At 31.8% G+C, this 16,394-nt stretch overlaps 2 protein-coding genes and 1 long non-coding RNA gene across 9 annotated transcripts; 1 reads left to right on the top strand and 2 right to left on the bottom strand.

Annotated features, from left to right (window-relative positions):
• Positions 1-369: 369 nt before the first annotated feature.
• Positions 370-2,712, bottom strand: ARV1 (ARV1 family protein). 6 transcript variants are annotated; one of them, NM_001331242.1, is made up of 9 exons: positions 2,176-2,712; positions 1,999-2,046; positions 1,818-1,907; positions 1,524-1,569; positions 1,344-1,417; positions 1,146-1,231; positions 966-1,032; positions 739-814; positions 370-651 (listed from the first exon to the last, which is right to left on the bottom strand). In NM_001331242.1, exons 2-9 carry the CDS (start codon positions 1,999-2,001, stop codon positions 497-499), a joined length of 597 nt encoding a protein of 198 aa, NP_001321776.1. In that variant the 5' UTR covers positions 2,002-2,046; positions 2,176-2,712; the 3' UTR covers positions 370-496. The 6 variants fall into 6 exon arrangements, with proteins under 6 accessions (NP_001321776.1, NP_001318899.1, NP_001321777.1 ...); NM_001331239.1 differs by having other exon boundaries at positions 2,153-2,712; NM_001331241.1 differs by having other exon boundaries at positions 1,818-2,046.
• Positions 2,713-4,682: 1,970 nt separating this feature from the next.
• AT1G03987 lies at positions 4,683-4,954 on the top strand. The gene has a single exon (NR_138627.1). It is a non-coding gene; the product is annotated as an other RNA (long non-coding RNA).
• A 276-nt stretch (positions 4,955-5,230) lies between these two features.
• NGA3 (AP2/B3-like transcriptional factor family protein) lies at positions 5,231-7,296 on the bottom strand. Of its 2 annotated transcripts, NM_001331244.1 has the most exons (3): positions 6,917-7,296; positions 6,006-6,755; positions 5,231-5,936 (listed from the first exon to the last, which is right to left on the bottom strand). In NM_001331244.1, the coding sequence occupies exons 2-3, from the start codon at positions 6,520-6,522 to the stop codon at positions 5,446-5,448; spliced, it is 1,008 nt and encodes a 335-aa protein (NP_001322175.1). In that variant the 5' UTR covers positions 6,523-6,755; positions 6,917-7,296; the 3' UTR covers positions 5,231-5,445. The 2 variants fall into 2 exon arrangements, with proteins under 2 accessions (NP_001322175.1, NP_171611.1); NM_099985.3 differs by having other exon boundaries at positions 5,231-6,755.
• Between the last annotated feature and the right edge of the window lie 9,098 nt (positions 7,297-16,394).

Below are 16,394 nucleotides of genomic sequence, written 5' to 3' on the forward strand. Positions count from 1 at the left end.
TTCAGATATTTAACTTGCCTTTGGTTGCTTTCTCGCCATGGTAGTAGCATTCTCCGGATAAGAATCAAGGGGAGCCTCAACTTCGGCTTCAACCGTCTCCTCGTCTTTCCTATGACATTCACTTGGTGTTGCAACAATGTGTTGATGCCCCACATTCATAGGAGAGTCCCACATATCTCCAACATTCATAGGAGGGTTCCACATATGCCCACCATTCCAAGGAGGGTACCACCACATATGCCCAGCATTCCAAGAAAGATGGAGCGACGATATCGTGAGGAACAAGGTTTTTGTAGGGCAAATAATTGTAGGTGGTTGAGTTATATCCGCCCGCACAGAGTAACAGACCAACAATTAACTTTTGATATTTTAGTAAGGTCTAATTCAATTTTTGGTGGCGATAATATTTGGCTTAGTCATAAAATACAGTATGGTATAATAATGTAAAGGTTTCTCTTATCTTCAAACCAAAAGACTATACTGGAAGCTGATGGGATCATACGATTCTGAAAAAATAAGACATATATTGCAACAGAGATCCAATTTGTATCAAAAATATTGTCGGCTCAAAAATCTGACCCACCAAGAATCTAATCAAGTGCGCGATTAAGCATACGGCTATGCATCTGGTCATTGTTGATTCAGTCATCACTGGTTTAAAGACAAACTTGCATTGTGAGATTCCAAAATAACAACAACAAAAAACAATTTGCATTGAGAACATTTTGAAGGTCTGACCTTTAAGAGCCATGGAGTTTGATGTTAAGAGAAGTATATCGACAAAAAAAATCACTGACATTGGGAATTCCCATACCTGTAATAACAAAGATTCTCTATTTTTGAGCAAAGAGACATAACACCATGTTTAATCAATACAAGAAACTTTAGTGCATGATTTATGGAATGCTTAAGAAGTTTGGAACTTCAATATTAGGAATTAAGTGAGAGGTAAAGCTACAACATACCAACATCGCAAGCAGAAATATCTTGAAGTAACTAGAGATGAATATCCCCAACATAATCTCTCTTCTTCTGCAAAGTTTTTAAAAAAAATTATACATAAACAATCTTCAGGTGACAGAAGTCTGAGATCTTTGATGAAAAACTCATAATAAGAACTAAGAAGAAGAAGAATCAGTAATCACCTGGAAACTTCATTTAGCAAACCCTTAGTCGCAATGGCAAAAGAGATGATAAATGCAGCGTTTGCAGATAAGACACCAATCAGAACCTGTTTCAAATGCGAAATTATTACCCTTTCTAAACAATCTCAATGACTTAAATCATTTAAACCTTAAAGGAAAAAAAATCTAATTAAGTCCATTAAAAAGAAACGATCTAACCTTTATAGATAGAAGAACAGGGCTATCAGAAAAGCTCGATTCTTCATCACTTTTTCTCAGTAGCAAGCTTCTATCTATGATGAGTTCAGGGCTTTTCAAATAAGTTTGCCGATGAATCTCACCAACTACACATCTGCTAGCTACACTTTGATAGTAAAAGATTATAAAACAAAAGGATACAACAGTCTAGAAGAAGATAGGCGAAGACCAACTTCCACAACAGATGCTGCACACACACACACAAAAAAAAAAAAAGAACCCAACAATTCTTATTGGATCAGAGACTACTCAATATCCCCAAACTTGGAAATTAGTTTGTTGCTTGAGGTCTAAGATACTTCTATATATGGAAAAAGATTTTCAAAGCCAGATATTTCCACAAGTTTGTAATATCAATTCAAGATAAGAGAGCTAGAATCAGACAGGAACTAGCAATGCTTGAAATCAAGAACTTGAATTGAAATAGTTTTTTACCTGAATATTGACAGTTGCTGGATTAATTGCATTGTAGAGGACGTGTCTATATACCTTTGGTCTGTGAAGGATTAAATCGATGAAAATAATCTGCCAAAGAAAACAATTAAAGAACCAAAAACCAAAATTGGAAAGAAATAGGGAAACACCCAAAAAGGGAAAGAAAGTGATTAAAACAGACCATGCGTTCACACTCGATGTACTCATCTGCTACTTCCTTGCAATTTCCCTAAATATAACAATATGATCAAAGATGGAAACTTTGAAGAAATTTAATAGAGAATCTTATAAACCCTAATTGGGTCAAAGAAGATCCATTAATACAAAAATCTTACGCATTTCATGAGACGAATGTTACCCGGAGAGTATTGAATGAACAATGACTTTACCCTAAAACCACATCCCACGCATCTGTGTTCACTCGCCGCCATTGCTCTCTCTCTCTCTCTCTCTCTCTCTCTCTCAAGAGAAGAAGAATACGGAGCAATTAGAGTCCGGGTCTGGGCTACTGTTTTAACCCTAAATGGGCTTATTCATGGGCCAAGTTTTTGAAGTCTTAACTTTAAATTTGTTAGGCCCACTTTTGCTCTAAGCCGGGGTATTTGTACCCCAAAATTTAAAAATCATATACACGTTGTAATTTATAAATAGTTCAATTTGGATCAAAATCTTGTCCATATGACATAGCATTTTAAAATGCGTAGGTTCATGAATGAAACATATTATAGGCCTCAGATAAAGATATACATATTAAGTCTAAATTATTTAGTCTTCAGAATTTACCACACTTACTGAAAAGTCTAGTGGTTCACTAATATTATTACTGTCGTGTTACTTTCTATATATAGTTCATGACTTGTGAGTTGTGATGGATAAGTTTATAAGAAAATAAATTATTTATTACAATTCAACAGTGAAGAAATTTATTTAGTTTGATTAAATAAGAAAGGTAAATAAATCTTCGTTTGCCACACCAAACAAAAAAAACTCCTTTTGTTGCATGTAATTAGCATATGGCTACAAAATGAAAGATTTGACAATGAGGTTTAGATAAAATAGTTTCCTTTCAATATAAGTAAACTCAACATAAAAATGAAACGGTAAGTTAAAAGTTTAATATTTGATTATTACTTTATTTAGAAATGTATTAGAAAGGGAAAGAACCCATTAACCCCCAATACGAAGTTTCCTTATCATCATTAATCATGCCTATGAAAACCCTAACCGGCCTACATATTTGCAGTCTCTTTTAGGTCAGGAATCTAATGAGAATGAATTATTTTATTTTATTTAACAATAATTGGAGCATGTCATTAATTCTCTTTATTCTTCTTACACAACTAATCATTTAGATGTGTTACAATATTATTTCCTTTAGTCATTTTCATAATTTTAATACCTCCGTACTTTTCACTAATACCTCCCCTTTTAATTTTCATTATTTCTTCTTTTCTATCAGTCTATGCATGCATTCTTTTGAATATTAAAATGCATTTTATATTCTTTTGACAACTATGCACAAGCCTTTTGAGACACATCTACACAATATAATAGCACAAGCCTTTATGAGACATATCTACACAATATCATTGCTACTTGTAGACTATTTGGAATACGTATTTACATATTCCATTGTATCATCCCTTTGCAAATGTTTTATACATATAACTAACATATACATTATTCGTAACTTTGTTCCCCTATATCGAAAAATGTGGGCTACACATATAACTAACATATATATATATATGTATGTTTATATGATATAGTCTCCATGTCTATATATCTTATATATTACATGTTTCATGTTTACGGTCAAGGGAGTATTTTTATACGCATACACAATCATACACACTTAACCCTACTTATAATGATGTAGGTTCATATATTTATCTTATTTTAGGATCATTCGATCACAAATTATACGGACCCTCATACTCTCTAAAGATATACAAAATCCGCTATGTCATATCCGATCCGAATTAGCAGCTAAAGAAAAACAAACACATGCATCTACTGAAGATTTGAGTCTCGAGTGCTTAGTTACATGAACTATCACAAAGGATATGGATAATATAAGGTGTACTGAAGTATGTCTATGCAATGGGAGGGAAATACATTCTGTTAAATGACTTGTCGATTTGATCTTTCATGCCAAAGATTAAAAATTTAACACTTAATTAACGCAATCTTACCATATATTCATGGACTACATGCAGAATAGTAATTCTCCCAACCTTTCTAGTTATTTACCTGAATGTGTTTATGTACATGGACCGGTAACCTCATGTATATATGCACATACTGACAATCTGACATACATATATATAGTAGATATGACAACAACAACAAAAAAAAAAAAAATTCCTTGTTCGTGAAGCATGATCTGAGAGTTCCTAGTTAGCATGTTGTGTGGGATCATACTTTTAATATGCTGCAAGTACCAGTCAATTTTAGTATGGGAAACTATAAACATGTATAATCAACCAATGAACACGTCAATAACCTATTGAACAGCTTAGGGTGAAAATTATGATCCGTAGAGACAGCATTTAAAAGTTCCTTACGTCCACGTAAAATAATATATCAATTTATACATATACATGTGTAAACTGTGTATATATAGGGTAGGTATATGTGTATATATATAGTAATTGACAAATGATTTAGGTTCTAACATATATTCTAAAAGTACTCATGAGTTTGTGAGATCTACACAAGATACCTGATTTGATAAAAATGGCTTCAACTTGCAATCCAAACCAAACCAAACAAAGTTAATAACCAAGGGTTAATAACAAAAACAAGAATCTAGAATTAGTAAAAAAATGAGAAATTAATGAACCTGTGATCATAAAAAAAGTCAAACAATGTGAAAACATATCATACCTTTTGTTCTTTTTAATATAATAATTGAATTACTAAATGGATGGATCAGTCCTTCTTCCATAGCTAGCTTCTCTTTATTTTCTCTGCCCATAACCTGCAGAAAATCTCTTTAACCGAGCAAAATTACAAGAGTAACCAAACAAACAAAATAGGACCATCAGAGAGAGAGAAAAGAGTGCCTTTTTTTGGACCTGCCCATTAGCTTAGAATGTACCATGAAACACTTTGTCAGTGTAGGGAGATAGGCACAGAGAGTACAATTCATGAAATTTATAAGCTTTTTTCCCACTCATCAATTATAATCTCAAGTTATAAATATCAAAACTGAAAAAAGAAGAAGATGAAAACTGTTCTATTGATGAAATGCTGTAGGCACAGAGGTTCACCTAGTGTCAAGTATTAAGATTAACATATAACTTATGAAGATGATGAGTAACCAACGAGTTATAGCGAATATTATGGATATAATTAGCTAACATTTGAGGCATGTGAACCTGTTATTTTATGTAAATTATATATATAGTTTATATACAAAATTGAAAAGATGCGAGTTTCAACATGGTGACAAAAGCCTAATGATGATGAACATCAAGAAACATGTCGGAAAAAAAAATCATAACCAAAAAAACGAAGAAGATCGTTTTTTCTTCCTCTCACTAGCTAGAATCTAATACCCTTAGAAAAATTACTAATGAAACAATATAAAGAGAGATTCAAAACAAGAAGATGATGAAACTTCTCATGGATTGAAATTGAGAGAAAGTGAAGACTTCCCTTTCTTAGCAAATTGATCATCATCGCCATCATCACCATCATCATTATCATCATCATGATCAGTCGATAAATTTAGTCGTAGAGCTGAAGAAGAAGAAGAAGATGCACCAATTTCGCCACGTGGCACCAACCATGACTCTTCTTGTTGATTATAGTCATTGCCACATTCCATATTCACCCCAAAGAGCCTTAGTCTCTTTCCCGCCGTAGAAGGAGGCGGAGGAAGCGGCGGTAACATCACCGGAGTTAATCTCCCGGGAACCACAGGGACTGAGTCTATAACCAACGGCTCTGATCCAACAATGTTCCTATGATCCAACGGTGATCCCGTGTAGTAACACCTTCCAGCTAAATTCCCATAACCATACCCTACGAACTCTTGACGCTGGGTGTTATAATAGGAACGTTGGTGATTTCCGATGTTTAAGCCCCGGTGAATCGGGACGGAGTTATATTCTGGCAATGGATGAAATCTGTTGGAATATTGAGAAGTGGTCGGGAAATTGAAATTGAAACCAAAATTACCAAACTGATGTGCTTGAACGAGGCTCATGTCGGGTCTATGCCTCCAATCTATGTAAAGTTTGGATCTTTCTGACTCATCTCCGATGCCTCGTTGGAAAGAGACAATGTCTCCTGCATCGAGCTTTTTCTCTTTGACGAAACGGCTCCATCCTTTGGTCATAACGTAGCTCTGGCTAGAGTTCCAATACGAGTAACGGAATCTCCACATCTTGCCGTTTCTGTCTTGGAAGTTCAAAAGCGTGCCGTTTTGGTTGTTTGAGGAGTCTAGAGGGAAATACCTCTCAGCGTGTTGTTTAGGGATCACGAGTCTGTTGAGTTTTCCGACGTCGCTTGGTGTTACCACTTTGTCGAACATGTGTTCTTTCTCCGGAGGTGGAATCATCATCATCGGAAGGTTGTTGTTGTTTCCGCTGGGACCGGAGCTGCTGCTTGCTCCGATGTTGGAGGTTAATTCTTGGTCTCTGTCTTGTTCTTGGTCGGAACTTGTTGTTGTTGTCGGAGCCAGGGATAGATCCATTATGACTTATCTGATTTTCCTTGGAGAAATCTTGATTTACGAGATGGTTCTTGAATCTTTTTTTTTTTTTTTTTGGTTTTTGGCAAAACCTTGCTCCGTTTAGTTTTGAGTTGGCTCTTAGTGGGTCTTAGTGAATCTTGATGAAGTTTAAACCTTTCTCTTGTTCTTCAATTGGTGAATTGTTGCGGATGTTTTTCAAAGCCATTGACGATGATGATGACTCAACTCGAGATCTTCAACATACATTAGAGAGATAATATTAAAAAGAGGAAACGAAACAAAAATCTAGCCACAATTATAAAAAAGGGTAGATGAATTAGTGAAAAAAAATTCAAAGAATATATTAAAAGAAGGGAAGAAGGAAAAAGAAAATCAAAAGTTCTTGTGGTCTCACCTTATAATATAAGAGAGAGAGAGGGAGAGAGAGATGTTGATATTGAAGTCTTCTTTCTCTTGCTGGTTCGATTGTTTCTTAGATTTTCTTCTTTGACCATGAAAATTTAGAGGAAATATGAAAACCCTAGAATCGGAAGAAAACTATATATGTATATCTTTCCGTTGACTTTATATAGAATGAAATCAAGGAAAGAAAAGAGCTAAGCAAATCAGGACTTAGAACTCAAATTGGGTTCTTGCCAAACAAGAGGATCTCTCTCTTTCTCTTTATGAAGATGAAGAAAAAATGGTGGCTTGAGATTCTTGATAGAGTTTCAAGACTTAGAGAGAGAGAGCGAGATTGGTACCGAGTAATGCGTAGGGGCCCATGAATGATATGGTTCGGGTCATGTGAGCTTCTTGTCCTTTTCATTAGGCTTCGAATTAGCTCTTTGTATTGAAATTTCAAAATCTCTTTATACATATGTGTATGTATATGTTTAGTTGTCGACGGTGTTAATTTGAGAATCCGTTAATCTTTTCTCTAATGAGTATATGTGTGTGTTTCTTTTTTGTTACCTAATTTTTTTTTAAAAACAATTTTTTCTATTATCTAATTATGTATGCTTTCTACTAATTATTGTTGGTTAGCACTAATTAAAACAATTTGAATTTATAATTATATATAGTTTTTGTTAGTTAGTAACTGACCCGGGAATCAGGATATGTATTTATACTAACCTCTATATGTATTTTTTTCTTTTTTCCTCCTCTAACCTATATGTATTTACCAGAAAACAAATGCACATTTTTTCCATGTATAGAATATTCTATTACAAAAGCAATATAAATATATGCATGCACGCATATTTTCACATTAAATTAAATATAATTCTTACCAACTACTATTCCAGTTGTTGGCATGCCATGATTACTTAAAACTTTGTATGCATATACCATGTACATATGAATATATGATGTAACCTTCTGGACCGTCTCTGGCTATAGCCGATATCTTTCGACTCATTCTAAGTTTGTGGATCTTGTACTCGTCCAACATCTGATTCGTTATTCCGAAAAGCTCAATAAAATTATCAATTAATCCTCTGTAAAGTTTGTCAGATTAATCATAACATTTTTTTGGTGGTTTCTGTTTATAACATAAAATTTTACTTAATTATTGCGTTTATCTGTTCGTCGACTTATGGGATATCTATTGATTATATTAATCAGATTAATCCATCAACAGGTTGATAATCTGATAAGGTTAAAAGTCTTTCAAACGGTGTAAATTATGTGTATTGATTCACTTAATCGTGCGTGCTATTGCACACTAAATTTTGTTTAAAAACTTATCAATAGCAGAAATACTATAATCAATACGTGTCTGTTTGTTCAAATTTTGTTTAGTAATTCATTGTCAGAGCGAGTCACGTGGGTTGACAGTATAATACTGTTTTATAAGAAGGATTAAACAATGAAGGTTTGGTAATCTCTATGTAAGAAGAAAACACACATAACTAATTTCGCATAATTAATTACCCAATATTTTGTTTGGTATAGTTAATTATGCAATTATTTACAGATCACAAGGGGGAAAGTAGGTTTGGTTGCTGATGTGTCAACAAATTGTGTGGTCCAAAATTTCCTACACATACATATCAATCACACACAAAAAAAAAAAATTGATAATAAGCAACGTAACCACAAATATATCTTTTATGTAAATCTGTGTATGTTTAACCTTTTTCTGTGGTTTCTTGGTAAATTTTGTTTAAATTTAATACGTATCTATGTAATGTATTAAGATCACCATGTCTTACGTACGATGTTCGTTTCAGGCATAAGTCATCATTGCAGAAAGAAAAACCCGATCAATAGAGAAACTAAGATATAAAAAAAACATCAGAAAAAAAAAAATCATCTGCGCTGTATACATCAATTTCAATCAAAATTATATAACAAGAATTATTATAATGACATTAATATTTTTATTATTTTATTCCTATGTGTCATAGTCATCAACATCCATAACAAGAGCGTTTGATGTTTTGAGACAGCAAGAAAATGTCTAAATCTGCAACACCTGGTCAAATATTTCCCAGTAATTAAAAAGCGTAATTATTATTAATATTATTGAAGTATTCTTATTATACATCATACATGCATCACTACATTAGTCAAAATATATGAATCATCTAATAAGCACGTGTAACGGAATATATAATAAGTAGGTGATACTTTGAAACACGACGGATCTTGTATTTGACAAATCGTCGATTATGATCAACAATTTTACTAATTTATAAACTATGTATTTTTCTATTATATATGCAGATTTCCTACATAGCTTTCGAGTAAGACTAATTAATCACGTAAGTGTGTTAAACTGTTAATTATACTTGAACTATGTGTTTATTGGACTATTGGTTCAAGTTTTCCCGTCAAAATAAATAAAAGTCACTAACCACTGTAAAATTGAATCTAACGTACGAAATCGGTTTAGTGTGATCTTTATATTTCAAATAATTTTCTGTAATCGAGATGATATAGGGGTATATTATATACATATATATATATTTTGCCTAATTATAAAGTATGGCATGAAAAAGGTTGGCCTGCAAGCAGCCCTCGCTCTTTAATTTAAAGGCAAAGCTAAAACAAAAAGCAATTTATTAGTGACATATAATATTTTTACTATTTACCAAGCTGTAATAGCTTGAATACAAAGGGGACCTCTCTACGTATTAATCTCTCACTTGCCACTATTTCATTGAGAAATAAATCCCATTATAGATTTATGCTTAAGGAATATATCCCATTCTAATCTAGTTGACCGACTCTATATACATCTCTAGCTTATATTTTTGGTATTTTAAAGTTATAATTTAAACTTGATTATATCACTTTTAATATGTATTTATTATATGACATAAAACAAAGTGTGAAGTTCTAAACAAAAAGCGAATTTATATTAGATATCCAGATTTTCTTTACAGTATAATTAAATAATATCCAAATAAAGTTTCGACTTTGTTTCATTAACTACTTGTATCCTATGATCCTTATAACCCTAGATATTCCAAATCTAAAAGTGAACTGAATCCCAAATGGTCTCGGAGATCATCTATCAAATACCTTAGTCATGAATGTATAGTCTAGCGTTTTGAATACATTAATGGTTCGTAAGTATATCAGACAAGTACCATATGGTATAAATATGAGGTACATATGGTGAGTATATATATATGTAAGATTTGAATCAAATGGTTAAAGTAGGGGTTGGATTTAAAGGGGAAGCAAACATAAATGAGAAGGTGAGTGAGAAGGTGAGTGTTACCATTTCACAGCAGTAAACATGGAATAGAGTAAGGACCACTCTCACTACTCTCTCTCTAGAGTTTGTCCAAAACAGCCTCACATTTTTGCATCCCCACACTTCTCGATCTCTTTCACACCTATTTTCTTTATTGATACATATTTATATATTGTTGTTGTTGTTGTTGTTACGTTGTGTGTGTGTGCGCGCGTTTTTCTCTTTCAACTTGGGGAATTCGGTCCCTTGAGTTTTGTTTTTCAATTTAAACTTTTCTATACAACGTACTGTCCTATAGCCATAGAGAAATGCTAAGAATTTGGTCGTTTTAAAAAGCTGCTACGTACATAGATAAAACTAGGAAGGTATGGGGTGTAATTCTACTATATTATTTAGGAAATACATTTTAAATATAACCTTATTTTTTGTAAGTAATTACATAGGTATGCCATTAGAAATAAAATTTTAAAGAGTAAATTAATTCATTTCTTTAAAAATTAAAAAGTCAAATACTAATTTAATTAATTAAATTTAACTCAAAAACGAAATACATTATTAATTTCCAAAAAAGTAACCAATTAAAATCAACAAATTAGATTTGATATCTAAATTATCATATTAATTTTTAAAATGTAACCTTATTTTTTGTAAGTAATTACATAGGTATGCCATTAGAAATAAAATTTTAAAGAGTAAATTAATTCATTTCTTTAAAAATTAAAAAGTCAAATACTAATTTAATTAATTAAATTTAACTCAAAAACGAAATACATTATTAATTTCCAAAAAAGTAACCAATTATAATCAACAAATTAGATTTGATATCTAAATTATCATATTAATTTTTTATTAATTATTATAGTTCACCTCTCATCTTTATATGATTCTATTTTTGCAAAAAAATAATATCATCGTTATAAAAAAATAATTAGATTTTTTTCGCATATGCCACAATTTGAATTTTTAAAAACGAATATAAATTGTTCAATACATGAAAAAATACTATAACGGGTCAAAAGTAGATTTCAGAAAAAACTTTACTGAGTACTGTGTCATAGTTTGAATATTTATATTCAATTTCATACATATTATTTTAAAATTTATAATCTTATATACTACAATAATTAATAACATATTAGATTTTTTAATGTGTATGATGTGATTCAATTTTTAATACAAGCTGAAAAATCCTACAATTAACGGGTTTAAATCAATATTAATACAAGATGGTTACTACATGTGAAACTCTAAAATTAACAATCAAAATACAAGTTTATAATTTTAAACACTAAACAATATAAATAATATCAACAAAACATATACAACTCGCAGTTTACTATACATTTAAAATCAAATAAAATAATATCATATATTTATAATCAACTTTACAATAAAAGTTTTTAGTTTAACTAAAATATAAGACTACCTGCTGTATAATGCAAGTTAAAATTATAAATAAGCAGATTACCATCACGATGGATGTACCTTCTCACATACACACCTATCAAAAACTTAAAACCTTTCAAAACCTCTTGGTATATTCAAATTAGGATTCTTCATTCATGGAATCATTATTCCAAGGGTTTTGGGATGTCTTATGAAATGATTTTGGCAGAAGAGGATGTAAATTTTTTTGAATAAAAAGTAGTCACCAAAATATATGTTTTATTGGGATTTTTTAGATAATTAAATCAGAGAATAGGGCTGGGCATATGAGTAACCCATTCGAGTTCGGGTAGAACCCGTTCGGGTTTGGGATTAATGGGTATATGATTTACTACCTAATAGAATAATTCTAAATATTCGGTTCGGGTCGCGTCCAGTTGGGTTTAGGTCAGTTTGGATGAAAAGTTTCAGGCCCTAAAAATACTCAAAAAATAGAAACGGGTATTTTGTATGTAGATAGTGCGTCTCCAAACAAAAAAAAACTTTTAAATTTATTAAGTTTTAATAAATTTAATTATATTTGAATATATTTTACTAAAGTTTGACAAATATAACAAATAATTTTGACAAACATAACAAACATAACAAAGTATACAATTTAATTTATACAAAATATTAATGCCCGTGTTGTATAGCACGGATTATGATCTAGTTGGGTTTTATTGTCAGAAGGACTACGTATCAATATTGTAACTATGAATAACTTTTATGACTGTTGAATTAATTAATAATTAAAAGAACTATTTACTTTGATAAATGTAAAAATGTTTAATAAAATGTAACTCATATAAATAAATTAAATATATGACTAAAATTATAATATCAATACAAAAGTTATTGACATATAAAAGTAAATGAAACCAGAGTAATATGCAATCCTCTTTTTTTTTTTTCAACGAAGTAATATGCAATCCTCTTATGTCTATGTCCTGTGATATATATTATTGTCTTTGTCAATAGTTGCTAACATGCTATTGTTGACTAGATATAAATTTGGTGTGTGCAGTGATACACAACTTTTATTCGTATACACACTCTGGTTTTTGAAGGAAATATCAGAATCCTTATATCATACTAAAATTATGCATAATCATCAAATAAATAAGTATATTAAGATTTATTAAAGAAATGTGTGCGTGTGGATCTGCATATACTGTATAGTGCATATATTAATATGTTACTATGTCTATATAGCTAGAGAGAGGGGTCGTTATCAGTAGCTAGGTGCAAAATAGAGCAGGTTTATGTGATGTTGAAGATGGCAACAACTGTCATGTACCCCAAAATCTAGGAGTCTTAATTAAATTAGTGTTTCTAATCACCTCAACACGAACATATAGATTGAAAGAAGTGGGTCCAAAAATAATATGGGCAGAAACTAGAAAGTATAATACAATATCTTTTACAAGTACTATATTAGAAATTCTCTATATTGTGATAAGTACTATATTATACTATTCGTTCCTCTATATATATATGGGCAAAACTTAGGTTATTAAATATTGAGAAAGCCTAAATTCGTTCCTCTATAAAGTTATTTTCATTAATTAAAAAAAGAAAATAAACATATATAGAGAAGCCGACTTTTCCGAGTATAAGAGCTTACTAACAACGTAACAATATACATTCACATTATCTAACCAAACTGAATATAGTGTGGATCAAAAGGTCAGAAATTTATGTTTAAGGAAATTGATGAGATACGAAGGTTAGAAGTCTGAAAATTTGCATGCACCTTGTAAAAGTGATCGTACGTACGTTTAATATAGCCTCTATATTATAAACACATTAATACTTAAAGGGCGTACGTTGTATATATAGATCATAGATGCATGTAGTAGGAGTTTTGAATACTACATTATTGAAGTAGTAAAATCAACATTGGTTTTGGTGTTTATATGTAGATCGTCATAAAACAAGTTGTTTACAAATCATTACGATTCCAACTTATTTTCTTTCATACTGTACTATGTGCAACGAATTAAAGAGATCTGTAGTGATGAAGGGGGGAAAAAATAAGGCTCCAATCAAGTTGGTTTTTGATTTCAATCAATGTAGAAATAATTTGTTTTTCTTTTTTGTCATCATTAAAATATTTATATTTTTAGGTAAATTATGTTTTCATAGTCAAGTAACTAGTTTGTGTTATTTCCATTCGATTTATTGTGATAAGTCGCACTAGAAATCAAGAATGAATGGACCGATACGGATACGGATACGGTCCATGAATATGAATTATCAAAGCAACGTTTCAAAGAGGAATAAATGAAACGAGACAAGTATCGGTGGGGTATGTACACATATATATATAAACCCTAATCACCATGCTCTCCTTTTGCTCGATAATTATTTCAAACATATTCTTATTCTAAGGTAAAATCATGCCAACTCGATAAAATATTTCTTCATATTGATTAACTTTATATCGGAGAATATATATATATATATATATATTTTTTAAGTATAGAAAATAGAAATATGACGTGCTAAATTGAGCTATGGACAAAATCATATATGAGAAAATGAATGTAGATGGATAGAGTCGTCCCACACTTAAGGTTGGTCCACAATGAATACCGTTGGAGGCTTCGCAGGCTTTTGTTCTGTCCTTGTCTCTCTCTCCCCTAAAAAAAATTTGTTACGAAAAATTCATTTGAATTAATTTTGGTCGGTATGTGTATAATATTATACAATTATAATATATTTCTAGGTTTAGACATTTTTTTATTTTATTTTTCATGAAGTAAAGAACACAAACAAAAACCCATAAAATAATGTAAGATAGATAAAACAAGAGGATGTCGTCATAAATAAATTGGAATTTGGCATTTAATGAAAAAGGGTGAAAGGTGCTTGACATACACGCGCCGTAGTTTCTTACCCGGAAAGGGATTGGTATTGATGTTAACTAGACCGGGCCCGGTTTAGGCTGGGGCGGCGGCCGAACCGACCACCTGGCTACTATTCTTGTTTGTATTCGCTGATTCTGCAAATCTAAACTCGGATCTTTTATGGACTTGGATTTTCGGGTGGGTGGGGTTCTGCTAAAGAGACGGCGCTCTTGTCATTTTAAGTCGGTCACTGCAAAACGTGAACCCTGTGACTGTATTTAGAGTCTCGTTACGTTGGATCTCTCTCCATGAACCGTCCAAAGTAGGTCAATTTTTGTGGGTTCACTCACGTATACAACGAAGTACGGCGCTATTTAATTTTCCGAAAATTTTGAAAGAGACTTTTATACCAGAAAAGTTTGTAATCCAAATTTTTAATATATTGCAGATTTGGTTCGTTTTGGGCTTAAAGAGCTTTTATTGGTGTGGTGGCTCAAATCGTTTTTGTAGGCGTCAGGTCAGGCCCATTTTCAATGTCGCTTGCTCATTTGATACGCTAATATAGGGCTTTGCTTAAGATTTGAATGGGCCGTACCCCCATTTTGCTTCATGAGAATGGGATGGTAATAAAGAAAAAAATGACAGGAAACAATGAATTGGTCACGAAAAAATGTTGTATTACTTTTTCCAAAATGCACCTTTGAGAATCTTAAGATTCAATCATACAGTGAGGTCCATGTCCACAATAAGAAATCAAATACCAAACAAAGTATAAACGTGAATTGTAAGCTAGGCAGTGTATGAAGATGCATTTGTCTTAAAGTTACGAATCTGATAAATAATATTATTCGATCGACTTTAGATCGCTTTCCATGCAGATTTATGCAATTATCTGGAAGAAGAACAAAACAATATCTTAGTTTCTTCGGCCTCACTATTCGACTTCTATCTTCAATATATTTTCGCGTATTTTTTTATTTGAATTATTTGGTTTTTGGTTAGTTAACTAAACGAGCAACAGAACCAAGATCGAATTGCGTTTGCCGTTTGGATTCAATTATTGTAGAAAATTCGACTTTTCAGACATTTGTTACGTTCTTTCTAGTAGTTATATTAGTTATTATATGTGGAGTGGAAAGAGATGAAAGTAGATGTAAAACATAAGTGATTTCTTCATAGTGATTTTAAAACTTTTTGTTGATTTTCAAAATTATATAATATCCATAAAAAATAGCCTATGCGTGTTGGATGCTTACAAAGAAGAATTTGTTTTCGGCGTTAGCCAAAAGTCGATGGCATTTGCTAAAGGTGTTATTTGAGTGGAAATGATCTAGAACAAAAACGCATTGATATACCACCACTATAATGATTTGGAGACGTATCTAGTTCTCATCAACTTTTCAATAGTAAACGCATTATCAAGGTAAACGAAGAGTTTTGCTTTATCAGTGTACCATACACACATTAATAGATTGATGGACGTTAGTGACTTTGGTATTGACTTTAACGCCAAATGGACATCAATTCTGCAAGGCAATGCCTAGTTTCAAAGCAGCGTTACTTAACATTTAACTAAAGGTAGTGCAAACTGGTTAATACTTTTTAACGGCTTTGCAGGAAGAGTCTCGACTAAAAGGAGAGGAAGAGATGAGATCGACGAAGATTTTCATATCATAAAAAGTAATATAGGTTTTTGAAAATAGTTAGAATAATTATTTTTATTTTTATTTTTATGGGAAAGAAGTTGCACGAGTCGGTCCACAGAATGACAGAACAAAAGCATTTTAGAAGTTTAGAACCAACCAATCACTATAGTTTTCCACTTGTCCGTATCTCATTGGTTCATCGAATATTAACTTACATGGAAACAGTAAAAAGCGTGGAATAAGTCGTAAAACTGAAAT

This window comes from Arabidopsis thaliana, assembly GCF_000001735.4.
Source record: "Arabidopsis thaliana chromosome 1 sequence".
Classification (NCBI taxonomy): Eukaryota; Viridiplantae; Streptophyta; class Magnoliopsida; order Brassicales; family Brassicaceae; genus Arabidopsis; species Arabidopsis thaliana.

Bases quoted from the DNA above. Each gene is read 5' to 3' on its own strand.
- NGA3 (NM_099985.3), bottom strand. From the start codon at position 6,522: ATGGATCTATCCCTGGCTCCGACAACAACAACAAGTTCCGACCAAGAA.
- ARV1 (NM_001331239.1), bottom strand. From the start codon at position 2,248: ATGGCGGCGAGTGAACACAGATGCGTGGGATGTGGTTTTAGGGTAAAG. The intron at 2,047-2,152 runs GTAAGATTTTTG...TGTTATATTTAG, and splicing joins ACATTCGTCTCATGAAATGC to GGAAATTGCAAGGAAGTAGC. The intron at 1,418-1,523 runs GTATCCTTTTGT...AACTCATCATAG, and splicing joins CTATCTTCTTCTAGACTGTT to ATAGAAGCTTGCTACTGAGA.